We start from the raw sequence: 27,672 nt of genomic DNA, 5'->3' as shown, positions 1-27,672 counted from the left end.
TTCACCTGGAGCTTACGATGTCCTCAGTCATATCTTATGATTATATGAAGCTCTCTAGACAATGTACAATGCAGATGTGTACTTTCAGTACTGGGCCATGCAGAGAGATTTTAAAGAAGAATGGTTGTTACCCGCTCCCTCCACCCACCTACCTCAATTGACTAAAAGTCCAATCCTGCTTCCATTGAAGTCAATAGCAAAACTCTCAGGGGCTATCAAATGAGTAGGGCCAAGCCCCAGGAAAATTCAGAGATCCCTGTTACTACTAGAGCACATTTCTAAGCAGCACTGGCTTGCCAAGAAAAATAGACTCATTTAACTTTGCCTACTTTCCCCTTATCCTGTGCTAGAGGATACTATTAATTCAGTAAACTCCCTGATAAAGAAACATGACTACAGATGTGAAGGAGAGGACAAAATGCACTGTCCATGTAAGGTACAAGTTGAAATACAGTTCTTAATAAATGGGCATTTCTTCATAGCTCAAATCAGCTGTGAGTTTATCATACACAGAAAAGCCTATCCTGTCTTGGCTAGAGAATAAGCACCTCACATTTACTCATCTCTGTGTAAAACTTGCAACAAGAGCTTAAACTGTGAATGCAAAAAAGTTTATTAGCATAAAAAATACATGTCCAGTAATCAACATTAAAACTGTTTCCCAGCATCATGTGTGCTCTCATTACAGATCCAGCATTTGCTCATTAGCTTTAGTTTATTAAGAAACCATACATTTTATGTAAACACATTCACAAGATGAAACTTGCAGAGATAGCATCTCAGGTATCACGTGGGCACACAAAGAGTTAAATAAGAGAACCAGTTACAGCAATATAAAAGTGGTCAGTGAAGCATTATACATTTGGATAAAATACTCTAGAAGAGGAAAACATAGTAGAAACTTTTGGAACATGGGAGGTAAGTAAAAAAAACCCAGATTTTTTCAAAGTATAACTGAGGAGATTAATATAATTCTGAAGAATTTCCCTTAATGCTTGTATAATCCAACTAATCTAAAGAGTGTTATACATAATGATGTAATTATCTGGTTCCATGTAAGCTCTGGGTGGTTAAGTATGTTTTAATAGTACTAAAAATTGTGATATATCACACAAACACTGATTGGAAAGAAAAATGAATGTTAAACTCAGGTCTAACATTTCTAGCTGCCTTTTTGATAGCATATTAAATAGAGGTAGATGTCTAATATTAGTGGTCAAGCTATTCTAGCAAGAGCCTTAAGTGTATTGTCAAGTTTTTACTTTTGAAGCCAAGCTGAAGTGGCTTCACAAACAGAGGAAAATCTTTCAAAAAGTCAGCCAGAAGACCTGTGGTGCTGATGGGAGTAGTTTCAAATGCATCTACCTACTATGAAGAGTGGAATACCTGTTCAGACCACTGTAAGGGACACCATTGCTCAAGCACTACAGCTCATGCATTCGTTTTAGCAGAAAAGTGGAAGTAAGTTTGTTCGTTTCCTATGCTTATTTCACACAAGCTGAACCATGGTTGCTCATCTGGCTGAAGACTAATCTAAATACGACTGTAGGGTACCACGGCGGCGAATGTCACATGTCCAGCAATGGAAACCACCTCCCAAGGAATTGGCATGGCGAATATTCACTTTAATTGTAGAAATGCCTGTAAGTGAAAAATATACATTGGAGAACATAACAAGAAAAGAAAAAAGACTGACACGTTAGGCACCGGTTAGAATTTTAAACAATGCTCAGAGGTTGCACACGGCTGCATGTGTGTCGTATGAAATATTTCATTCCCATTTGTTAAGAATTCCTCTGCTCAGTACTGACTCAACCTCTAGCCAAAGTACAGAAAGTTAGGAACATAGTCTGTTTATTCCAGCCACACCCTCAGCCATATACAGTGCCGGGAGTGAGACATTGTCTGGTGTGTGTTACAATGTCCTGATCAAAAAACAAAAGCAAAAAAAATCAGCCTTTGTTGTAGGAATGTGAAGAATCAGAAAAGCCAATATGCATTTAGGATTGTTTTCTACAGGTGTCTCAGCATGAGTGATTGGAGTTTAGTAGATACAGAATATGCTCTTTTAAAATAGTGACTTTCTTAAAATCTGATATTCAAATATGCTCAGAGCTTACAACACATTTCCTTGGTGCACTGCAAGAGAAAGAGGCAGTTAAACTCATTTCCTGGGAACAAGTCGAGCTCCATTTCTGAGCTACAGTTCTGCTCACACAAAACACCAAAAGGCAGACTGAGATCAGTGCACAGAAAACTTCTCAAGTGTGCATTCTCACTCCAGAGACTTCAATAGCTCATGAGTTTGCAGCACTCCGGAGCACTGGCTGCTCAGAAAAGCTGGTTAGGTTTGGTTTTTTCCCTGCACCACTATAAAGTGACTGATAGCAAGTTTGTGAACTGGAAATTATTTGTTCTGAGTCCAGCAACTCAGTCAGTGAAGCTCAAGTCTGAAGGATGTATCCTTGACTCGCACCGAAAGAGCTATGTTTTCAAAGCACTATACAGTAACTCCTCACTTAACGTCATCCCCGTTAATGTTTCGTTGTTAAGTCACTGATCTATTAGAGAATATACTCATTTAAAGTTGTGTAATGTTTGCTTAGAATGTTGTTTGACCGTGGGGGCTTAGAACCAGGGTGGGCCGGCAGCCCCCCCCCATCAGCTCCTCTTCACCCTCCCCCAGTGCTTCCCGCCCGCCGGCGGCCCCACGGATCAGCAACTCTCCCCTGCCTCCCGCTTGCAGCAATCAGCTGTTTCCTGATTCTCATACTGAAGTAGTTCTGCTCATATGATCATTGCTAGCATAATTTCATAGAAACATAGGGCTGGAACGGACCCTGAGAGGTCAGCAAATCCAGCCTTCTTCACTGAGGCAGGACCAAGCAAATCTAGACGATGCCTGATAGCTGTATGTCCAACCTGTTCTTAAAAACAATGACAGGGATTCTGCAACCTCCTTTGGAAGCCTATTCCAGGGTTTAGCTACCCTTATAGTTAGAAGGTTCTTCCTAAAAACTGACCTAAATTATCCTTGCTGTAGATTAAGCCCATTACTTCTTCTCCTACCTTCAGCGGACATGGAGAACAATTGATCCCTATCCTCTTTATAACAGCCCTTAATATATTTGAAGACTTATCGGGTCCCCCTTTAGTCGTTTCCCCCCCCCCCCCCAAGACTAAATGTGCCTAATTTTTTAAACTTTTCCTCACAGGTTTTCTAAGCCTTTTATCATGTTTATTGCTGTCCTCTGGACTCTCTCCAGTTGTAGTGGGGTCAGAATCCGATTCACTGATCAAACTGAAGCCTTATTTTCCAGTCTGTTTAACAGAAATTAAACAATGTAGTGGGGTGGTCACCTGCTCCTGCCTTTCAGGGCTTAAAATAGTCCAGGAGAGGGCTGGGGCTGTGGGCTAGAAGCTGGGCTGATTGGGGAAGTAGCCGCAGCTGGGCCATGCCCGAATCAGGGCCCAGCTGGCCCTTATAAAGGCTGGGAGCCAGAAGCTCAGTCCAACTCTCTCTGGCTGGAGAGAGAGATAGGCCTAGCTGCAGGGGAACTCACCTGGGGACCTAGAGTAAGGCAGGGCTGGGAAAGGCCTCAGGAGCTGGGAAGCCCTAGGCCAGCAACTCCCCGGGTTGCAGGGCCTGGTCCCAGGCCCATATAGATATTGGGGTTGCAGAGGGGCAGCCTGAGGGTGGGTAAAGGCAGCCAGTCCAAACCCCTTGTTACCTGTGATGATTGGCTTTTACACTGCAGTCCGCCCCAGGTGCAGGGACTAGATGGTCACTGGCAGTAGCCACAACTGAGGCAATGTGAGGATAGTGGGTGGGGAGACCCAGGGGGTGGGGGTACTGCCAGGGTGGCAGCACCCAAGGCAAGGGCACTGGGTCCTGGGATGGACCAGGGGCCAGTGTTAAGGCGGATCACCAGCCTGTGGAGGGTGCTCTGGGCTGGAAATGGAGCTAATTCCCAAGGATGACCAGCAGGAGGTGCCGCCGGGTGAGTCTGAACACTTACAAACAAAAAACATACTGAGAGATGAAAAGACAACCTGACAGCTTCAGTCAAAATACTGTAGTTTTGTCACAATTCAGAAACCGTGAATGCTACTACTACTGCAAGTGCTTTGGGGGATAGGATTAAAATTCAAAATGATCTGGACAAACAGGAGAAATTATCTGAAGTGAACAGGATGGAATCCAAGGACAAATGCAAAGTATTCCTCTTAGGAAGGAAAAATCAGCTGCACACATACAAAATGGGAAATGCCTGCCTATGAAGGAGTACTGCAGAAAGTGATCTGGGGGTCATAGTGGATCACAAGCTAAATATGAGTCAACAGTGTAACACTGTTGCGCCAAAAAAAAAAAAGCAAACATGATTCTGGGGTGTATTAGCAGGAGTACTGGAAGCAAGATCTGAGAAGTAATTCTTCTGCTCTACTCGGCCCTGATTAGGCCTCAACTGGAGTATTGTGTCCAGTTCTGGGGGCCACATTTCAGGAAAGATGTGGACACATTGGAGAAAGTCCAGAGAAGAGCAACAAAAATTATTAAGTCTATAAAATATGACCTATGAGGGAAGACTGGAAAAAAAATTGGGTTTGTTTAGTCTGGAAAAGAGAAGACTGGGGATATGATAGTTTTCAAGTACATAAAAGATTGTTACAAGGAGGAGGGAGAAAAATTGTTCTCTTTAACCTCTGAGAATAGGACAAGAAGCAATGGGCTTGAATTGCAGCAAGGGTGGCTTAGGTTGGACATTAGGAAAAACCTCCTGACTGTCAGGGTGGTTAAGCACTGGAATAAATTGCCTGGCAGGGTTGTAGAATCTCCATCATTGGAGATTTTTAAGAACAGGTTAGACAAACACCTGTCAGGGATGGTCTAGATAATACTTAGTCCTGCCATGAGTGCAGGGGACTGGACTAGATGACCTCTCGAGGTCCCTTCCAGTCCTATGATTCCATGATTAGTTGCCAGCTATCTCCTCACAAGTATAGAATGTGTCTCCAGTGCTTATTGCTAAGATTTAAGTTTCTGCATACCCTTTTTCAAATGTGACTGAGGTACTTGGATTCATTGACTCCATCTCTTCTCTGGCAGCAAATTTTCACAGGCTGTTCCCCATCCCCTTCCTAATATGCAATAAAATTCATTTTAGATAATTAGTGTGAGTTCTCCTCTTTTCCACATGCCAGTAGTTGGAGGAATGAACTTTACCCTGCCACAGGTTATTCCCAGAAACTGTCACTCCTGTGACAGTTAACGGAGCTGAAATACCTTTGTCAAGTATTCTCAGCTTCTCTGAAAAGAATTCAAAAGTACACAATGTTTCAAACTGAAACTCTAAATTTTTAAATGGCGTTTGGCTACAAAGGATAAATAAGGCTATTGGAATGCATTGATGTTAGTTGTGTGCTCATGTTTTTTACAAAAATCTCTAACCACATTCATGTAAGTGAGTGGTGTACTGTAAGTAATTAAATGACCAGTTCTCACTCATGAATTCAGCAGTTGAGAGTTCTTTCATTTAAAGGTACAGTGCTATTTGTACCACCTGTTAAGAGTGCAACCTTCGTTCATAGGTACAAACATAACTGACATCTTAAGATAATCCATTTCAAGCTTAGTGTGTAAACAAAATCAGGACATACCTATATTTTCAAACATCTTCTGAATTGGAGTCTCATGGGCATCCACCATCACTCGTTTTTCATCCAGCATTAAGACATTCATGGAGAGCCATTTTGAAGACATCCATAGTGGGTGGTCTAAAAGCATTAAAATGGTTCTCAGTACTGCAGTTATACATTTTGTATCGTTTTTGCGTTACACACTGAAAACCAAATCTGTCTTTAAAAAGAAGCAGTAGCAGAGTGAACTCAACATACCATCTGGGATAAGTGGCAATGGAGGATGAATCACTGTCCAGCCTGCTTTCTTGAAGAATTCAATCTGAAAGATATTCAGTTTAAACACTCAGTATTTTATCACTGCCTCCCCAACTCTGTGCATCTTGTCCATGCTCTTCTTCATAGCACACCCTCCCTCTCCCCAATTTACCAAGCCACGACCCTCTCCTTATTCAAGTTCCTTCTACAAATCCACTTTTCATGTAAGCACAATTACGAATTCTTTCAAAGTTTCGTCACTAAAGTATCAGCATTAGTTTTTGTGGATTTTGCACACTACAGATATACAGCTTAAGAGATGAGATTTCATGTAAAAACAGTTCAGCCTCACTGATTAAAATGGATTTATGAACGGTAAATGGTATTTCATTGCATATTTGTAGCAGTATTTCTTTTGTGTTATTGCACAAAGGACTAGTTATATCATAGAATCATAGAAGGTTAGGGTTGGAAGGGACCTCAGGAGGTCATCTAGTCCAACCCCCTGCTTGAAGCAGGACCAATCCCCAATTGTTACCCCAGATTCCTAAATGGCCCCCTCAACGATTGAACTCACAACCCTGGGTTTAGCAGGCCAATGCTCAAACCACTGAGCTATCCCTTCCCCCAATGAGACTTCTATTTAAGGACACGGAATTTTGCAGAATAATATACTGCTATTCTTCCTATGAATCATGCTTCACAGAAAACATGGAGCAGGAATAAACTGAATCCTGGTACAGCTTATTTAACAAACAGCACCAGTCTATGGGCATTCTAGGGAATAGTTTATTTTTACTACACAATATTTACTCTAACTATACAATGTCTTCCCAAAACAAATGGGACAATTTGGCTAAAGAAAACTCCTGATTGACAGGTATTTATTAGTCCAGGACACAGAACAGCACATGCTGGAGGGTGCTTTTGCAGGATCTCCTTGCTAAAAAGGAGCTCTGCTTCTGTCCTACATGGGACTGTGTTATACCATCAATATACTCAGCAGAGTTTTCAGAAACAAAGGACAGACATTCCCAGCAAGTGTACTTACATAAACTGACCAAGTAGCACTGCTTCCTCTTGTGGTCAGCATTATGAGAAAAAAAATCCTGCTTCCTCACCTTCCAATCTTTGTGTGCACATTCATCTCTAGTACACAGGCTTGGCAGTCTAAGCTGCAGGAGACTTTTGTGGGGAGGGCCTTCAAATATTGGCAACACATCCTGGTTGTTACAATCTAAAATGCTTCTGTAAACTCAGTAACTCTTTGGGGCAGGGGCAGTCTTATCTTTGTTCTGTGCCCGTACAGTACCTGGCACAATGGAGTTCTGACTGCAGTCCCCAGGTACGAGCACATTACAAATATGTATGTTATTAAACTGAAATGTGCCCTCCTTCCCTCTGCCCTTGCACTGGTTAGAAGTATTAACCCCCAATCCTATAACAAAGCATGTGCTGGGTTTCTATGTTTGTCCTGGCTCCTTCCCTTCAAAGTATTTCTCGGGGTTATTTCACAGCTGAATGGGGAAGAGGTTTCTGAACTCTCTTCCTACTGGTACAGCTTCAGTAACTGTTCAGTAACTGTTGACAGACAAGACGACTTTTAGAATAAAGAAAAAATATCCAGCCGAAGAGCTAAGGGGTCTCTGGACCCAGGAGAGGATATAAGTGACGTGCAAATGCTACAGAAGTAGAATAGCTATTTTATATATTTTCCTTGAGATTCTATGCTACCTAATATGCAAGGGGCAACTTTCATATATTTACAGTCTACCCACATAATAAAAGGGTGAAGTTACATGTATCCCACATGTCTTTTCTAAAGGGGGAGGAAGGAGCGGTGCGGGGAGGGAAGAGCTGAACTGGATCATTTTTGTTGTGCTCAGAGGTGGAGTTCCAATGAATTCAGATTCAGTTCAGAATTCAGATTTAAAAGACATTCTTCACAGCCACCCAATCACTATGCAAATCCCTGCCCTCAGATTGACTGAGGGCATCTAGCAGCTAGAGCACAAGAATTTACATGACTGAAAAAGAACCACGCGGTTATGAATCAGTAATTGCATGCTGCCATTCACTCCAGGCAAGCTGACCGCAATATAGTTTTGTTTCTTTCCCCCCATACACTGTTACGGTCTTACCTGGTGGCACGGACGATCTGGGTTGGACAGCACAAGGCCAGGCCCAATGATGTTAAGCGTGGCATCAATGTGCATGGGGTTAGGATCCTTAAAGGACAAAGTATGCACTCTATATTCTGGTGCAAGATGTCTCCGCATCCACTCAATGCCTGAATTGTTGGTAACCTGGAAATGTGACCGATTGTAGATTTGGTTTTAGCTTTATAAGCTACGACATACCGAACATTTGGTCTTGCTTACTTAAAAAATGCTAATTATTTGATGTAGTTATTATAAAAACAATTTGTGCACTCACTAACAACCTATCATGTCAGCTATGCTGCATTCTCATCTTGCATGTCAGACATCCTATTTATGTAGGATAACTTTCACTGTCAACTATACTGTTTTACCTTTAGAGAAATTCAGTAACTAAAATATAGAGAAATTATAGGAAGCAGACTGTCTACCTGGCTTCTCTGCACAAAAATATCTCTTCCAGCTCTAATGAAGTCAGCAGCATCAAAGCATGGCTCAAATTCAGTTGTCACAAATTTTCCCTGAGCAGCCAGTTTATGTCGGTCTTGTACTGAGCGGATGGGGTAATCCTGGTTGTAAGAGAGAAGACAAAGCAATCATAACAAATTTAGCCTGGCTGAATTACTAGTGGGAAAGCTTTGATGCTACACGTATGCTGGAGTTCAGAAAATAGCTGTGTTTATATTGGTATCTGGCATGTTCCTTGAAGATAAAGTGGTTTTCTTGTTTTTGGAGTGAAAACAAAGAAAGCATGAATGAGGATCATTGGCATACACCTTCAAGTAGCTGGAGTAATCAGCAGCTTATTAAGTGCATTCAGGAACAGGTGGTGCTTTAAATAAAGAAATACAGTCAGTTGTTGCATACAAAAAATGGACTGCCCTTGACAGTGGTTCTCTCTGGACTGAGATTACCAAACTTGGACATAGGATGTGGCTCAGTTAACAAAAAGCCCTTGTGTAACTGCCAGCCTAACAAATTGTTGCATACACTGTGTGGGGTAAATAAATTGCAGGCTTAAAAGTCTAACAAAGTTGCACTTTGTGCTTTTGTCACATTTTAGAATGGAGAAGTCACAACCCCCTAGCCAAACACGCAATACTTTAACCAAGAAGGTAAGACCTTCTGAGATTTTTTAAATACTTATAGCATCAAAGAGATATAGTACCATTAAAAACAAATAATGTGAAACTACCCAGAGTGGGCACCAAAGTGCTGATGCCTTTGCTGAAAGACAGAATATACCGCAAAGAACAAAAGAAGCTGAATAAATATGTCTTGAAATATGCTGTGAGGGCGGTCTAATCCAGCTCTGGCAGGCCACTAACACTGAGAAAGTGCCACCCCACAACCAATCTTACCTACTACAAAGAGGCAGAAGGTAAAAGATTTCTCTTCTGTAGTCAGCCCCGGAATATTCAGGACTTTAGATAGCTACCAAAACTGTGAAAGCCAGTATGTAAAACTGCCTAGAAACTGGCCTTTGGTGGGGTATAAAGTAGAAAGAGTCATTGCAGAACTTTGAAGGAAAGCAGCTGCATGCTATGTATCCACTGACTTCTGCTGTATTGTAACTGCAGTAAAGGAGGGCTTACACCCTAAATTAAGATAGAATTCCTTGAGTGTGAGATTTAAGTCATTACACAAAACTCAAAAAGAAAATTATTTCAAAAGTCCCAACCAATTTCTTCAGCAAAGAATATTTTGATAAGCGTTTTAATTTTGAACATCTTTCACCTTAATGAACAGAGAAGGGGCCAAAGAGTCTTCAATAATGGAAAATACAACGGATTATTCTAGCTGATAAGTGTTAAGGACAAGGCCTGGTTAACTTTTCCTTTCTAAAGAAATTCTTTACTTATCACAACAATATGACCTGATATTTTAAATCAGGTCTGCAGATTTGAGAAGTCTAGATTACTTTTCACCACTTAAGCTATTTTTTACATTTCTCCCCCTTTGGATAATGAAAATAGACTGGTTCACTTATTTAGCTATAACCACTGTCAGTTTCACATCTGGTTCTCACTTAGGGCAGCTCTTGCTAAGGAGTTTGGGCTAGGAACACTGCATGAGAACATTTAAGCCCCATTTAAGCCTCACCAAACTTCCCACACACAATAAACCTACAATACTGATTTTTTTTTATTTCAACATTAAAAGAAATATGTTAATAGTTTTGTAAAGTTTCCCAAACCTAAACTGGAGGCTGAAACTAGCCAAAGCAAAATTTTGTGAAAATGTCCCCTGATGTTATGAAGACAAGGTGAGAGTGATACCTGGTCATAGAGTTCATCGGCCATTGTGGGTTTGGGTGCAGTTGTCCATTTGGCACCCCGGTGGAAGTAGTCTTTGATGACTGGCCTGTATGCTCTGTATTCAAAGAAACGAGCACGCCAAGCCATTGGTGCTTCGATAATTTCATTTCCAACTACCAACAAGATGTCTCTTGGCATGGCAGCATACATACCTACAAGAAAAAAAACACATTAGAACTGATTAGGCTATTGGAACAGTTATTTCAGCCTAGGGATGCATGTCTACAACCGAGACAATCACTGCACTCCTGAATGAACTCACAGGAAAATGATAAAAAGACTAAAACACTATTGCCTGTGGATGAACACTTTTCACAAAGCGACCACTCTACGTCTGACCTATCAGTCCTCATACTCAAAGGAAATTGGCACAACACTTTCAGAAGACAAGCCTGAAGCTTAAATTCATAACTTTGTTAGACATTAAAATCACGGACTGAACAGAGACAATGGATTTATGGTTTATTACAACAAGCTGCAATCCACCAATCCCCCCTTTTTGTCCTATGACTGCAAAGGTGTTAATGGGTCACTCTACCTTGAATGATCCCTTAGAATACATGCTAACTACTTACGCTAAACAATCCTTTCCCAGACCTGAAGCAGAGCTCCATGTGGCTTGAAAGCTTGTCTCTCCTCAGCAGAAGTTGGTTGGATAAAAGATTAACTCACTGCTCTGGGACTGACAACTATACTGCGTGCTACAGGCAAGAATGTCTATTATTTTTAAAAAGACAAGATTGTTTAAAAAATAAAAAAAATAAGACTTTTAAAAATCTTCTGTTACCACACCTAAAATTACTAGAATTGAAAGATTAGAGAAACGTTTCTCAAATCTTTCAAGTCTTTCAGTTTGTTCACTTTCTCCATTGGATGGCACTGTGGGCCGTCATTTTGTTCCTGTTGTCCCTATTTGTGTTGGCTTTCAAACAGCCACAAAGAATTTTTTTTTAAACCATAAAAATTGGAAGGGCAATTCCTGATTATTTTCCCCATTTTTCCCAATGGTAGTGTCCCTTTAAACCAGATAGCACACCTCACTGCAGTTAGCAATCTGAAGTTGCCCAAAGCCTGTTTCATTACCAAATCAAAGCTATCCATAATCTACAAATGTCCAGAGTATCACTGGGTTAATGCAACTTAACTGGGGTAATTATTAATCAACTTCCCCAAATGCCTAATTTAAAACATTTAGGAGAGAGAGAGGGGTTCGCCCCTTTTATAAAAATAGAAAAATGGAAGAGAGAAATGAAAGATATTGAGGAATTACATTTGAGTAAGTGGTGAGCACAAACTCCAAATTAAAAACGCTAGACAATTTTTCTAACTAGGAAGTTAGTATAACATACCAAACCAGACCACTAAAGCACCATCAAAAGAGGTGACCAGTTCACAAGACAATCCTACTCTACTGCAGGAAGATGGACAAAACCTTTTACAAGAAAAATCATTTGCCTGTCTAAGATGCTAGGAGTTTTCACTGTCACTCCCTGATTCCTGAGAAATATTGGTTTAAAATAGAAACAAACAAAAAAAAAATATAAATCTAAGGACACATTTGACATTTAAAATAATGAGAGATCCTGCAGCTCGGTCACCACTAACAGCAAGTGGTGCAAGAGTTTCACCTATTTGTCATTTTGATCCATGTTGTAAGCAGTGTTTAGATTTCATAGAAGCTCTTGAACTAGAGGGGGGGATCTCAAAGGCCTGCTAGCCCATCCCACAGTAAAATGGAAAGGATCTAACTCCTTGGATAGGTGCCCAACAGATATAGTGTAAGTACCTCAGCTGGAGAATGCTATTTACCTGTAGACTCAAAGTCAGGTGTTTTATATCTGACTGACCAGTCAATTGGCTCAGGCCTCTTAACAATTACTCCTTCCATTTTCAGAATATTGCACATTTCTTCAATTTCAGCAATAGCCTTTTTCAAGTGATCTCTGGGGAAGCTCTGTCCTCCAAACTTCTGATAGAATCCCCAGTTCTTTTCATATGTGTTGGCCTGAAAATAAAAGATGACAGAAGTAGCCAAAAGAACGCTGCGATATTTGGTTATACTTTATACAGTGCAGTTGATTGTGGTATTTACACATTACTGTTCTTGTGAAAGGTTTCTCAACCTTGTTTCTCTATTGACTCCACATTTGCCAACTCATATCCCTCATCTGTGCCTCAAAAAGCTTTGTAGCTATTTCTGCAGTACTTCCGAGGAGGCAAAGAAAGAACTGTCAGTGGTTTACAGGACCCTCTAGCATCTAGGGACTCGAGACAAGGGAATAGGAGAAGGCTCATGACTGCCGATAATGCCACTAGGACAGAAGTTGGCAGCGCTTAACACGTGTATAACATTTTAAATACTATTTGTGTGTACAATTGATGTGGTTTGTGCATCTATGTTCTATGGCCTGCCATTTGCACATGTCAGTTCTTGAAAAGCATACGTGCTTCCATGAAGACCACTTTTTGGCAATCTGCCTCTGCATGGTCAGTGAGGTGTGTGGCTCAGCCAACAGTTACATCTGTCTCTGGAGTTAAATTTCAGTAGTACATGTTGAGAAGGTTCAGACATCCAGAAGATAAATCGCTCCAACACCAGTTACAGTCTGCAAGTACTGTCTGCTGCCAAGATTAAGAGATCTACAAATAGCAGAAAGAGACCTGAGAATAAAAGTGGCCTGGAATGTGAGAAGAGCATAAATTTCTTCACAACCTGCAAGTTCAGCGTTTATCTCTCAGAGAGAATTTTCAAGCTATTTCATCCATTCATCTTACATCTCTTTATACAGATGTGTCCACTCCATGTGACTTTATTACTTGTCACCATAAAAGGAGACCAGTAATCTAAGTCGAGAAATACTTCCCCCTACTCAGAAAGCGTTCCCCTCAGAGTGACCTCCAGAGCCAGCACTAGGCATAAGCCTACTAAACAATTGCTTAGGGCCTGAGCAGATCAAGGGACCCACTACTTGCTTTTTATTATAAGAACCTGCCTTTTTTTTTTTTATGGGGGGAGGGGGCAAAAATATTCCTGCTTAGAGCCCTCAGTGGGCTAGCACCACACTGGCTGACCTCACTGGTTGTCCTGACTAAAGCCACATACCAAAGAATAAATAAATCCATCTGTGCGTTATGGCAACCTGAGTTCAGTCATGACGCTTTCATCCACACCATCTGTTACCATTTTTCATTTTACAAACATCTCTCAACCCGCATGCCTGAAATCTAAAGATTCTCTCAGAGTAGGAGCATTAAGACAGCACCAAGACTGAGGGTTTTGAAAAAATATTCACTCCACTGAAAGAAAGAACATAGTACTGGGGTTCACTTTTCTTTCACATATGCAAACACTTGTCTCTGTACATGTGCAAAAACCAAAGAACTGCTTTGAAAAGCTGTAGTGGCAGTTGTCTGTCTGAACAAAGACTTGAACCCTACGTGAGTGCAAAATGAAGTGACTAAGAGCAGATATCCTTCTAAACTGCTTTTTTATTATTACTTAACATTTATTCTCCAGCATTGCCCAAATGCCCATGTCAAGACAGGGGCCTCATTATACCAGACACTGTGCAAACACATCAGACATGTAACTCCACCCTGAAGAGTTTATAATTTAAAAAGGCCAAACAGACAAACAAACAGTCATAGAATGACCTGGAGGGGAAATGCCAGTGGTACTGGTTTTTTTACTTGTTTCACTGATTTACTGTGCTCCCCTCTACCCTGTTCACCCCACAGAAATTTTTACTTTACTTTTAATTTTATTTTATTCCAGTCAGCCACCACATCTCATAGTCTCTCACTTCAGTACTGTCATGAACTAGTTCCGTTGATGTCAGGGATTCTGAAAGCATCCTGAGGTCTGAGAGTTGGCTCCCCCAGTGGGGCAGAAGGGGATTTATGCCCATACTTTTGGGAAAGAAAAGTGTTCTGGAGGGGGAAGGAGCAGAAGGTTAATTCACTTCCGCTTGTCAGACCCTGATTAACACAGACACTAGAGCCATGTGCCTGGAGCCCCTGAGCCTGTGATGATTTTGAAGTCTCGGCTTTCATTTTAGAAGGATTATGTTTCTAGCCCTTACGATGGTGAAAAAAAAGCTAGAAAACATGACCAGAGGATCACTGGTGTTTTGGTCTGCCTCAGTCTGCAAACAGCCAGAAACAACAGCTATGAGGGGTGTGAACTGCCCTATTGATCTAACAAGGCTGTTAACTCTGAAACCCACTGCTCCGAGAGGAATGCCTACGCAGTAAGGGACTGTATGTATGGGGCCCTCACAGCTGCCAACCCATTGTGGCTCTTCTGGAGTGGTGTCAGGAGAGGTCATGCAGAGAGGAGTAGATGGAAGCTGGGACCTCCCTCCTCTGCAAGAGGCTCCGGCTCCCCTGCACACAGGGAACGATGTTCATGGGATACCACCACCGGCCAGCCTGCCTGACCAGGAGTGACAGTGAGCCCTCCTCAACAGTCCCTACCACTGCCCCCACAAGGAGCAACAGCAGGGCCACAGCAGGCGGGGTACAGCCTTGAGATGGGGCTGTGACCACACTGAGGGGGATAGGCAATGGTGCCCATCGGAGGCTTGCCAGACTGACTTTAGCCAACCCTGCCACTCGACGCTCTGCCTGCCTACTTACTCCTGCCATGGTCCTACAGCAGTGAAGGAAAAAATCCAGCCACTCACAAGGAAGTTTTAAAATTCTGTGTGTCCAAACACACTACTCAGTTCCCGGGTATGGAAGGGACAGAGGCCTCTGCAGGGCCACCCTACCCACTGGTTCAAGCAACTCCTCTTGCTTCCTTTTGTGAGCAAAGCTATTTTCTTTTCCAGGCAAGGTCTGGGTAATTTGATCACCTCTCAGACTTCACCAGCTGTTCAGAAGACACGTGTTGATCATGTGAAGTGCTCAGCATTCCAATGGAATCCAGTTCAGTTAACAAGACAAGTTTGTCATACAGGATACATGCAAGTTATTTCCAGAGCCACCAAGAATATATCTGGGCACAGTGAAGACTAGAAAGTCCTTGCCCCTTTTCCCCCTGCTATACATTGTCTCACTCTGTTTCCCTCTCTCCCCTTCCCAAGAAATAACAGAACAGACCTATGAGCATTGATCACCACACTGATAGCATAATCTGGTTACAAAACTGTCTTAACCAGCCTAGATAACCCTAGTGTAAAGATGATCCTGTATTGACCCACACACCATCCCTGCTCTGAGCATAGCTGGGGAAAAGAGTGCATGGCAGGAATGTCCCTATATCACAATGATCCTGGGCTGAGATGTCAGTCCCTGTGAAAACTTAGAGCAGTCTGAGGGCTGCTCTGATTGCACAGGGAGAACAGCTGGCAGGGCAGCACCAGAATTGGAGACGAGCAAAGAGCTTTAGAATGTCTTTGCACAGCACCCCATGACTTGTGTTCTGTTGTACCTGAGAAATTGACCAAATGCTTTTAGAATGTTTAGGTGCACTTTGCACACTTCTGCATAGTCCTCTGCCCTCTCCCAAAGCTGGCCACAACACTGAGTCCTCTGATACCATCAGGCAGCGCCCGTTCTAGGGATGGGTGATCAGGGCAGTTGTCCTGGGCACCAACTTCCAGAGGATGCCATCACACCACTACGCTTTTTCTCCCTCTGCTCTGATTAGCCAGCCATTTTTGCTCAGCTCTGATTAGTCAGCTTCCCCCCTTCCCTTCCCAGCCTCCTTCCTCCTCTACTGATTGGCCAGCCTAGTGCAGGTTTTGGGAGGAAGGGTGGGTTGGCTCAGCCACTAGGTGGCGGGGGCCCACAAACACATTTTTCTGCTCTAGCCAGCAACACAGCTAGAGCCACTCCTGCCTTCAAGTCCAGTCAGACATTGTTTCCTGTCTGATACTACACTGATCTTTATGCTTCTCATGATACAGCTCAAGCAGCAAGAAATATAGTTCATAGGCAGGACAATCTCAATAACCATACCAGAGGAACTTGAATAGCTTCCGCCTCCTGAGCTCCTCTGCATCCCCCCCCTCTTTCACACTCACCCGGGTACTGACAAAGATTTCACTATTGGAAACAAGGCATCCCATGAAGTTTTGAATCTAGCCTTCCTGGGAGACTGCGGCCATCTTAAGTACATGGGACCCTGGATTCTGCCTTCTATCACCAGCCTTGCCTGTTCACATTTCCCTTCCCTGCTACCAAGTTTGAAATGGGAGAGTAATACCTGTGCTAGCCATATTGCAAGACAGGTGACAGGTGTGCAGATGAAGCAGCTATACCTTCTTACTTCTGGCTACCTACATAAAAGCTAGGATACTTCAGTAGAGCCTGAAAGAGTCATGGCTACAATGTGAAAAATGTTACCAAAACGCTATTAAACTGCCCTATTTTTATTTCACACTGTCAGAACCTGTTTAAAAAGAAGCTCTATCCTTTCTAAGCATCTTGCTTCTACCAGATTTAATGAGGTCAGAGCCAACATTTGACATCACTTCCTGTGTAGTGAACTGTGGTTTCTAATCATGGTATTGTGACCTCACTAATGACTCCAGCTGGTTAAATTTATATTTACTTACCTGAGAAGCAATAAATGGGAAGTACATTACTGGTGAAAGTCTATTATAAATATTCATATTGAGTAAAGAAAAGGAATACAATTTAGTACATTTCATATCTAGTTATGTATTTGATTTAAAGTTAATGTTCTCCAGTTATATGTTCAAACTAGATTAAGAGAGACATTTCATAAAGAGGAAAGAGACTCATGTCAAAATAATGCAGAAGCTTGTTAATACAATATTTTATAATTAGCACAAAGTGAACTCTTTCTTCTCTACTTAATAAAGATATATCAGAGAGCTGTAACAAGGCCTCTTTACTAAGAATTCATTATTTTCACAAAATATACTACAAAATATTTACTAGCATATGCTGAAGTATAAAATACTTGTAGGGTTCAAATATTAGTTTAAAACTGAATTACCACATGCGACCACATCCAGGATGTGAGGAGTTTTTGGTTTTTTTTAAGTTCACAAAGGATCTCCCTGTTATTAGTGTGAATTAGCAAATCTGTCGTATTACCCTTCTAACGCTATCCCAAATGTGGCACTGATGCTTATGGAGATCCTTCCACATGCTTTATACCACCCAGGTGCTCATTCAGTGCCAGCTCTAATTATATTCATCTCAAACACGTAGCGGTACCATGGTTCTATTCATTCTTTCCTCCTTCTTAGGCCATGCACATCATTTACAGATTACAGCCAAAAGACCGACGTGAATGCCAAAAACAAGTCTCACAAATTGCAATAGGATACAGTGACTGCCGCCAGGGTTTACTGCACAACTATTTCAAATAAGTAGTTTGCATGAGACACAGTATATCAGCAGCTGAACTGCAGTGAGGAAAGAAAAACTATAGAAGCAAAATACATGTGCATAAATGTGTCTTACTTGGGAGTTCTGTATTCACTCACTAGACATGTTCCAGATACTCTTGGAGTTTTCCCAAGTGGGTTATAAGCCCCCTGTCTTCCCTTTGCAGAGTAGTCTCATTACACTATACTTTCAATTTCTTGAAGGTAGCAGTGTTACGAAAGTTGCCCATGTTCTATGGGGACTTGTTTAAATACATGGAACTATGATGCTTTTCAGAACAACAGGCCAATGAATGCTTCCAACAACATACAGTATGTATGTCTGCACTTCCTCCAGAGAATTTAGTACTTTAACCAAAGATGTGAAATTTTTGAGTTATGGATGAAATTCTATACTTGACATACCTCACTATGCAATAGATATTGCAGCTGACACATGGGGAAAATTGTTCACTAAAATTAAATGCTCAAGCAAGCACTAGAACTGGATTAAAATGTAGTAGCAACAGCAGCACGTATTTTAATATTTACCAGCCTTAGAAATACAGTAGTTTTAATGAAGTTAAGGGGATTTGGCAAGCGTTAAGAGGATAGAATTTTGCCCATAATATCAAAAATCAGCAACAAAGCAAGACAAAACTTTTCTTCATGCCCTTTAGAGTTCCTTCATGACATATAGATATGACCTCAGATGTTTTTAAAATACGCTGTTGTCTGCTTTTTCTTTTACATTATAAATAGCATGTTCTGATTTCCTTCTTTTCCTGGAAGACTGGGAATCTTTCGGAGGGCCAGAAATGGGGTATCAAAACTGGAAGATGAAGAGCTGGAAGCTGCTGCTCTCCATGGATGAAATCCAGGCCCCATTCAAACCAATGGCAACATTTCCATTAACCAGTCAGTGGCGCCAGGGCTTTACCCCAAGCGTCCACATGATAGGAGACAGGGGTAGTGAATGAATCTTATGTTTGAAGGTGGGGAGGAGCATTCTTTATAGTTCTCCTGAAACCTGATGGTCTAATCTCTAAAGCGCATTTCTGGAAGATTAAAAACCTTTTCATTCCACTTTCAGAATAAGTAAGTGAGCAGAAATCCTGTTAGAAGTTTGGCATCGCAGTAGTTTAATTCCTCTTTTTAAAGCATTTCAGTTCATTTGTAATTAATGAAAGATTTTAAACATATACACCAAAAAATAAGTTGAAATAAAGCACCTGAAAATAGAACTAAATTTGAGAGCCAAGATCATGTTTGTTCTGCAACCTTAATTCAAAATACACTTGGAAAACAGACGTTTCCATACATTGTTGTATCTACTGTCTGGGATTTCCAGTGAAGAGCTTTCTATTTAAATAAAACAATCATCCTAACTTGCAGATAGAACTTTATACTCTGTCTCAAAGCCTACAGTGTCAGTGGCCAGACTGGCTATGACTATAAGCCATGCACTCAGCCAGAAGCAACAGAAGGCAGATGCACCTGCCCAGAATAATCCTCCTCCTCTACGTTTTCATCTGGCCTAACTTATACCGTAGAAACTGCTTTACTAATTCTACTAGGGAGTACGTCAGAACAGAAGTAGGATCAAAACCCGAAGCCACAATACTGAAAAATACTGAACTTTTATGTACACAGATCTGGATGCTGCCTGAACCCTTATCACATGGCTGTTTTGAAGACAGTACATATAACTCCAGTATGATGCCCTGGCTAGTCCAGAATCAGGAAGTAAACGTAATTACATTGGGTTATAGTAACAAGCAAGTGGTAATACAGGTGTTGATTCTTAGCACATGCCTTTGGCCAAAGAGCAAATGAGGGTCATCAGTAGAAGAGAAGAAAAAGGTAGCTTTCAAACTTTCTGCAACCTTAGTTCATTTTCAGACTGTGCACAAGAGACTTGAATAATGCACATAATAATCAAGTTAATAATTGCCACAATTTTTATCAACTCTAGAATTTGAGTTAAAAAATGTAGTCGTTCTAGGAGCAGCACGTTGGTTAAACACTGGTATTAAGGTATTTTGAACTCTACTTTTAAACTTATTTTTGTTAACTCTGTATGTACTCATGTACCTGAAAACTAAAAGATGTTATACATAAAAAGGCATTTTAGTTTTTTCAATATAAGAATTTTACCTTAACCTCCACAGAAAAAGGAGGGACAAAGGCATTTTCAGCTCTCCCCACAATTACTTCCTCCAGGGGGTCCCATTCATTGTACGAGCAGACAGGGCAGTCCTCGGGAACAGGGGCAGTGGCCTTATTGTCATCAACAGCACAGGAATTCTGGGAGGCGGCAGCTGCCTGGGTGCTCTGGAAAGTTCGCTGCACCCATCCTGTAAAGGATCTTCCAAGCTTAAGGGGGGGGCGGGGAGAGAGAGGAACAAATCAGCTCTAACACACAACTCTATTACAAAAATAAGAGGAGGATTAAGTACGCAGTGTATTTTACAGAATATTTTCAGTGCACTTTGCTTTACCCAAAAGGCTTTTTACACCATAAAGGTTCTTTATTACCACTGTAATCTTAAAGGACATTTCACCTTTAAAGGAAAAAACACCCATGTTAGACAATGGTTAACTGTTTAATGGTCAAACTTCAACAGTTACAGCTAATTTGGCCCCCTCTAGATTCATAGAGGCAGGAACAGGAGCGATGAATGGGGCAAAGTTACTTTTGCAACAGCTGCTATTGTACCTGTTTCACTAATTTGGATTGTATGTGCCCTGCAGAACTGGGGACGACTGGGAATGTAAAGTACTGGGATTTGGGCACAATACAAATAAAGCTTTTCAAAGCTGGAAGTGAAATTGTAGCAAGTTAAACATATTCCATTAATTGTGTTTCTTCCACATCAAAACGTAGACTGTTGTAGCTCGAAAACAGAAAGAAAAAATGTGTAATCTGAAAAACTAGCTCCCCACCCTCCAAAGATTTACATAGAAACTTCAGTCACATTAGCCTGGACCCTGCATACTGAAGTTTATGTATACCTGGCTTTCCTAGATTCTCACTGCCTCTCCCCCACTCTCACAGTGCTCTAAGCAATTCCCTAGCCACCTAAACCCCACTAGTTGAACTAGTCCCCTGGATGCATTCCCAGAGCCCCAGCTGTTCGCTTACCAGCTGCTAGCCAGCCAGTCGGTCTATTCCTGCCATAGCAAACACACAAAATGTGGCAGAGCCTGCGGGGAGCTGCTAATGTTCACACACACCCCATTACAGGGTGGGGGGTCTGAGTGGTTGCTGGGTCAGCACAACCCCTCCTCAGCCCAAGGAACCATGCAGGGTGGGAATCAGGCTCCCAGCTTCAGCAGGGTCATTGCCTTGCTGCTGGTTACGCCAGGTTGCTCCAGACCAGGTTAGCTCAGCATCAGGCTCTGGTCCAGGGTCTTCTCTCCCTAAATTGAGCAGCTTGGCCCCCGCAGGCAGCAAATGGAAACAGGGCTCTGCTCAAGGACCGGGAGCCCCAGTGATAACCAGGGGGGCTCTGCCCAGCTGCTAAGGGGAGAAAGGAGGCTTCCTCCCAGCCAGAGGGATGTGGCTTGTATAACAGCCGTGAACCAGCTGGGTTCAAGGGGAGCGCTCACTGCTCCTACTATGCATACCATGCTAGCACCCCCAAATAACCCACCCAGAGCCCCCTTCTGCACCCCCAATAACCCCAGGATGGCTCCGTAACCCCTAGTGCATCCTTCTGCACCCCCACCAGAGGCCCCAAAGTACCTCTCCTGCACCCCAAATAACTCCCGGAGAGCCCCCAGTAACCCCATAGTCCCCTCTTCTGCACCCCCAATAACCCCAGGGCAGCTCCAGTAACCCCTAGTGCCCCCCTTCTGCACCCCCACCACAGCCCCCAAAGTGTCTCCTCAGCACCCCCAATAACTCCCTAGTGCCCCATCCTGCACCCCAATGAATCCCAGCGCACCCCCAGTAACCCCATAGTACCCACTTCTGCATCCTCAGTAACCCCAGGGCAGCTCCAGTAACCCCATAGTCCCCTCTTCTGCACCCCCAATAACCCCAGGGCAGCTCCAGTAACCCCTAGTGCCCCCCTTCTGCACCCCCACCACAGCCCCCAAAGTGTCCCCTCAGCACCCCCAATAACTCCCTAGTGCCCCATCCTGCACCCCCAATGAATCCCAGCGCACCCCCAGTAACCCCATAGTACCCACTTCTGCATCCTCAGTAACCCCAGGGCAGCTCCAGTAACCCCATAGTCCCCCCTTCTGCACCCCCAATAACCCCAGGGCGGCTCCAGTGACCCCAAGTGCCCCCTTCTGCACCCCTACCACAGCCCCGAGAGTGCCCCCTTCTGCACCCTCAATAACCTCCTAGTGCCCCCTTTTGCACCCCCACCAGAGCCCCCGCAATAAGCCCCTAGTACCTCCTTCTACACTCCCTCCAATAACCCCCACCTATCTCCAGGGCAGCCCCCGACAGCCCCCGGTCTGACTCTGCACACACGGCCCACCCAGAGAGCCGCCTCTGCACCCCCAGCACCGCGGTCCCCAGAGCGAGCGCCCGCGCCCGCGCCCCCCGGGCTCTGCCCTGCAGCAGGGGTGGGCTCGGTACCCACCCGGGACCCGATGTAATGCGCCGCCTCGGCCCCCCTGCTCCCTCCGCGCAGGCACCGCACTCGCAGCATCGCTCCGCAGCTGGCCCCGGGAACGAGCCCAGCCCAGCCCAGCCCTTGCGCAGCGCCCAGCGAGGGACCGAGCCGCTCCCCGCAGCCTTTATATCCGCTCCCCCACCCTCCAGCCTCCCGCTCCCTCCCTATTGGCTGCCGCGGGGCCGCTGTCAGCAGAGCGGCCCCCGGCTCCTTCCCTTTGTGCAGCCGGGCTGCAGGAGGGGACGCAGAAGAGGCCCCCTCCAACCTTCCCTGCCAGCCCCAGGGCCCATCCCTTTGGCCCAAGCACTAACAACACCGTCTCCTTAGTCACTAGGGTGCTTGGTGCTCTCCCAAGATGAAAGGCAACCCCTGTGATCAATGTCATCCAGCCCATTAACGATCCTTATTGTTGCTCTCTAGGGTGTCTTCCCCACAGCTTGATTGACAATACATTGGTCTGTTTCACTTCAATTAGCGAGTCCGGGCCTCTGGTCTGTTTTCACGCTGCTCCTCTTTGCAATTTCATACACTTTCCAGAAGTCTCTGCCCGATCAGCTAATACCAGTGCTCTTAATTAGAGCTGTCCCCTATAATGGAGGATTCTGAGATTTCACATATATTTGTTTTTGGTCTGAATGCTCTGCAAAAGAAAATTCGGGGGGGGGGGGGGGGGGGGAGGAGAGAACTATTTTGGATTGATCTAAGGTTTTCATTTTTACAACACTGAAATGTTGTTTTGATTTCTACTTTACATCATACTATAAACAATGCAAAAATAAATGATTTCAAAACAAAAAGTTGTTTCAAAGGGAAAAATTGAAATGTTTCATTCCAGGAGTGTCAGGAAGTTTTGCCACCATTAGAACTCTCTCTCACCAAAACAAAGTTGTGGAAAAATCAACACAGTTTCACAAAGCTTTTTGATTTCAACAGAACTGTTACCTCAAAGTTTTTCCCTCCAGCTCTCCATTTCGTCTCTTGTCACCTGTAATTCTCACCTGACCTGATGACATTCTTTTGCAGGTCCTCACTCTTCAAGTTTACACAAGACAAGTTAAATTTTAAATCTTATTTGTTTTTGCCTTCCAGAAGAAAAGATCAGATATGGCAAAAAATGTTTTTTCCCCCCATGTTATTTTGCAAAAGTAGTTATGAATCTCCATCCTTCTCTCACTCTTAATCCCTTGACAGTGTCTCTTATTTACCAGGGCATGACCTAATACATGTTCCCTCCACTCTATGCCCTCATGTCTCTCCTAAGCCTCATCTACACTATAAAATTTTACCTTGTTCGGACATGGTTCTGAACAAATGAGTTTACTGATGTGATACTGAACATGACTTAGGCCCCAATTCAGCAGATCACTTAACCACATGAGTAGTCCCTTGAAATCAATGGCCATGTCAACACTAGGAAAAAAAGTTCACATACATTACAAATAAATCTAATATGCTAAAATCCTAGCAGAGACAAGTCAGTTATAGTTTTAAGATGTGTTAGCTAATCAAGGTAACATGATTTACCTCCACCAGATAGAAAAGGAGTACTTGTGGCACCTTAGAGACTAACCAATTTATTTGAGCATAAGCTTTTGTGAGCTACAGCTCACTTCATCAGATGCATTCAGTGGAAAATACAGTGGGGAGATTTATATACATAGAGAACATGAAACAATGGGTGTTACCATACACACTGTAATGAGAGTGATCACTTAAGGTGAGCTATTACCAGCAGCTGGAAATGGCCCACCTTGATCATCACTGCAAAAGGTCCCCCCCTACCCACTCTCCTGCTGGTGAATGCATCCGATGAAGTGAGCTGTAGCTCACAAAAGCTTATGCTCAAATAAATTTGTTAATCTCTAAGGTGCCACAAGTACTCCTTTTCTTTTTACTAATACAGACTAACACGGCTGCTACTCTGAAACCTCTACCAGATAGAGTGTTAAAGCTACAATTTGCCTAGTCAGTACTTGGACTTTAACATCACACCTTTTTCCTAGTGAAGAAAGGGCCAGTGGGATTGCTCCCTTCACATATTTTAAATACTGTGCTGAATTGGGGCCTTAGTGATCAGTATAGACGAGAGCAAATGACATTCAGCTTTCCCTCAGCTAAATAAGATCCAAAACTGCTTGGACCAAGGTTTAGTCATATTTAGCTGACATGACGCTGACCTTTTGTCCTGCCCTATACCAACTGCAAAACTGCATTCTGCATCTCATCTAACTCTATATCACGATTCATCAATACCCACCTTTTCTCAGTCTCTATCTTTTCTGCTTCCAAAAGGCTATTCTTCCCACTAGCTTCAAAAAATCCTTTTCTTGTTCTTGCTTTCTGTCCCAGTTACCAACCAATTTCCTTTCTCCAGTTCATTTCTAGAAATTAAGTCTATCCTGTGTGTTCTCAAGTTTTTAGATTTTTCATCCTTCCCAATTCAGTCTTTGCTAAGGTCATTTTACTCAGATAATTCCTTTAAAAAGGGCTAATGATTGGCTTGCAGTTAAATCCAAAGGTCTCTTTTCTTTTCATGTCTTTCTTGACTTATCAGCTACTTTTGGAACTTTGGATTACTCTTTATCAACTTGGTATAGGTAGTTTTTCCTGACTCAGCACTGCAGTATTTCTTCTCCTACTTACCGTGTTTGTCTTTAATGGAAGACAATCCTGGCCAACTTCTTGCAGTGGGTGCTTTTTTGAATCCTGTACACTTTTCTCTATATACTTTCCTGCTGAGTGACATTTTTTCCTACTCACAGTCTGTAGTAATGGTGCTTTCTCTTGCCTATGCCTCATAATTCAGTCTTGCCTTCCCCTCCTCTTGGATGAAAGCCAATCTTAATTTAAGTGCAGCCAAGATAAAAATCTTTTATTTCCCTTCCCAATTGTCTCTCTTAGGTCTTAACTTTGCAACCTTACATTCACACTGAATAGCATCTACCTGCAGAAGTAATCCCACTGTCCTAAATGGCACTACTCATATGAAGAAATATTAAAGATTGCAGAATTGGGCCCTCTTTGGGCCATGCACTTGTGCCTTGATACTTGTAATGCTATCTACACTGTACTCTATTCATATCTCCCCAATCTTTCCTTCACTTCACTGGCTTCCAGGACACTTCAAAAAAACTCACTCTTCAACTTAATGCTATCACAGGAACCAGTCACTCTTGTATTTCTTTGCTCATCACTCCCTACATTCCTTCATACCTCTTCCAAGAGACTAGACCCTCATTAGAGAATGGGCCTTTATCTAATGTTCGTTAAAGTCAATGGTAATTCTTCTATTGACTTCAGGGGGCATTGGATCAAGCTCATTTTAAGGATTTCTAGGGGGCCTATCTGACAAGATGACTTAGGAGAGCCTTACAGTATACCTCCCACTGGGTCCCCCCTTAAGTCCATCTATCAGAACTGGAACAAAAGAAACTACCACATGAATGTAAACTCACAACAACACTTTATTTACTAAAGGAGAGCGAAGGAAGGGGAGGGAGGATGGATTAAGACTCTGGAGATTTGGAATAGAAACACACACATGCACAAACACTCAATAAGGCAAAAGTGTCCTTCTACAGGTGATGCTGATGGAGAGGCTGCAGAATCTGGATCAGCGAAGTCAGCGATGGACACCAACAGTGGATCACAGGTGTAGAAGACAGGTATGTAACCCTATCTCAGGCCACCCCCGCCCCCATCCCTTGCTGCATCTTCTATGGTTGTAAGTCTGAACTAACTAATTGGACCGAGTCCACGCATGCAGGTCTGCTTCCCAAAAGAAAAGCAAACCCCAAAACTACAGTTCTGTTTAGAGAGTGGCTACTACAGGCCAGTAACCAGTGTGAAACGGGGTACCACACTACAGAGAGCACGTTGGACAGCTGAGCCCCCAAAGACTCAAGAGCCCCTGGCCCCTCCCCTCATCTGCCTTTATAGGAACTGGTTGCTTACCAACAACAGATTCCCGCTCTTTCTACTTTCCCGCCTTTTGCTTAGTGTAGGGGAACAAGAACCTGTCACAACATGGAGATCACCTTGTTCTTATCCCAGACCAAGATGGCCACCTAATAAACAATACCTTAAAACCCAACTTGGTGCGTGTGCAGCTCTCCCAGTAATTTGGCAGGGGCGAAGCTGTGACTAACATCATGGTAGGCCATTCCTCCCAGTATACTCTTATGCACAGAGGAGAGATTCTACCCGTTTGTATGATTATACCCTCCTTCCCTCCCCTGCCTCTTGCACAATAAAGGCTTGATCCTACACCATTGAAGAGAATGGAAGTTTTGCCACCGACTCCATTGGAAGCAAGATAGAGCCTGAACACAGCAAAAAGCAGGACTTTACCCATGTATAAAACTGGCTTTATAAATCACAAAGGTAACCAGAAGCTGGATAAGACTGAAGGTAGCAGCTCTAGAACTTTTGAATTTTACAAGAAGTTCGGTGATTCAATACTATTTACCTTTATGTTCCCCTCAGGTGCCTTACAGACTGTGTGCTCTTTAGCACAAGAAACATTTCTTCTTTCCTGGTTGAAAACTGTCTACTGTGGAAGCTATTATATTACGGTATTTTTCTAACAACTTCTATAACTATTATTAGGACTTGACAGGTTAATCCCTCTTTCCACCCCCAAATGCAGGGTCAGATCTTATGACTTGTGAGCTACAGATGTTGCTCCTTACCTATAATTCTGCAATTTAATCCATAAAGCGTTTGCAGGCTCAGGTCCTAAATCTGTACTGTTTTATCTCAAAGTTTTGGTTTGTTCTATTCTAAATCACTTCCCCGCTCCACACCCCAGTTCTATCAAAAATAAAAGCTTCTAAGGGCAATTAGTAGCCATCCCTATATTTAGGTTTCCTAAAAGATTTTCAGCACCTTCATGGTTTGCATGAACTTGAAGTTTGGCAGCAGGATAATCCTGGGGTCAGGGATTTTTCCCTATGAAAAAAATAAATCTGTTGATATTTAGACAAATTATAAGATGTCAAAAATTGCCACCCCACCATGTTTTGCTCCATAGAACTTGCTAGAAGCTGACCACTAAAATCCTTGAATATTCTATCATCACTTAGCATGCCCCATAGCATCTCACTTCAGCATGCCACACAGACCTGAGTTTTAGATTGCAACACAGACAAATGCCAGCAATGCCCCTCTGCCATGTACATTGGCCAAACCGGACAGTCTCTATGCAAAAGAATAAATGGACACAAATCTGACATCAGGAATGATAACATTCAAAAACCAGTAGGAGAACACATCAACCTCTCTGGTCACTCAATAACAGACTTAAAGGTGGCAATTTTGC

At 42.9% G+C, this 27,672-nt stretch overlaps 1 protein-coding gene across 1 annotated transcript; it reads right to left on the bottom strand.

Moving 5' to 3' along the window:
- Positions 1 to 589: 589 nt before the first annotated feature.
- GATM (glycine amidinotransferase) lies at positions 590 to 22,436 on the bottom strand. The gene is made up of 9 exons (XM_077828085.1): positions 22,320 to 22,436; positions 19,876 to 20,094; positions 12,182 to 12,377; positions 10,334 to 10,524; positions 8,486 to 8,623; positions 8,037 to 8,201; positions 5,896 to 5,959; positions 5,659 to 5,775; positions 590 to 1,641 (listed from the first exon to the last, which is right to left on the bottom strand). The coding sequence occupies exons 1-9, from the start codon at positions 22,386 to 22,388 to the stop codon at positions 1,529 to 1,531; spliced, it is 1,272 nt and encodes a 423-aa protein (XP_077684211.1). The 5' UTR covers positions 22,389 to 22,436; the 3' UTR covers positions 590 to 1,528.
- Between the last annotated feature and the right edge of the window lie 5,236 nt (positions 22,437 to 27,672).

The sequence above is a fragment of the Eretmochelys imbricata genome, chromosome 10 (genome assembly GCF_965152235.1).
Source record: "Eretmochelys imbricata isolate rEreImb1 chromosome 10, rEreImb1.hap1, whole genome shotgun sequence".
Taxonomy (NCBI): domain Eukaryota; kingdom Metazoa; phylum Chordata; order Testudines; family Cheloniidae; genus Eretmochelys; species Eretmochelys imbricata.
The sequence above is the reverse complement of the archived record's forward strand: the minus strand, read 5'-3'. Positions and strand labels throughout refer to the sequence as shown.

Bases quoted from the DNA above. Each gene is read 5' to 3' on its own strand.
- GATM (XM_077828085.1), bottom strand. From the start codon at position 22,388: ATGCTGCGAGTGCGGTGCCTGCGCGGAGGGAGCAGGGGGGCCGAGGCG. The intron at 12,378-19,875 runs GTAAAATTCTTA...TTTTATTTTCAG, and splicing joins CTTTTTCTGTGGAGGTTAAG to GCCAACACATATGAAAAGAA. The intron at 8,624-10,333 runs GTATCACTCTCA...TCTTACAACCAG, and splicing joins CCGATGAACTCTATGACCAG to GATTACCCCATCCGCTCAGT.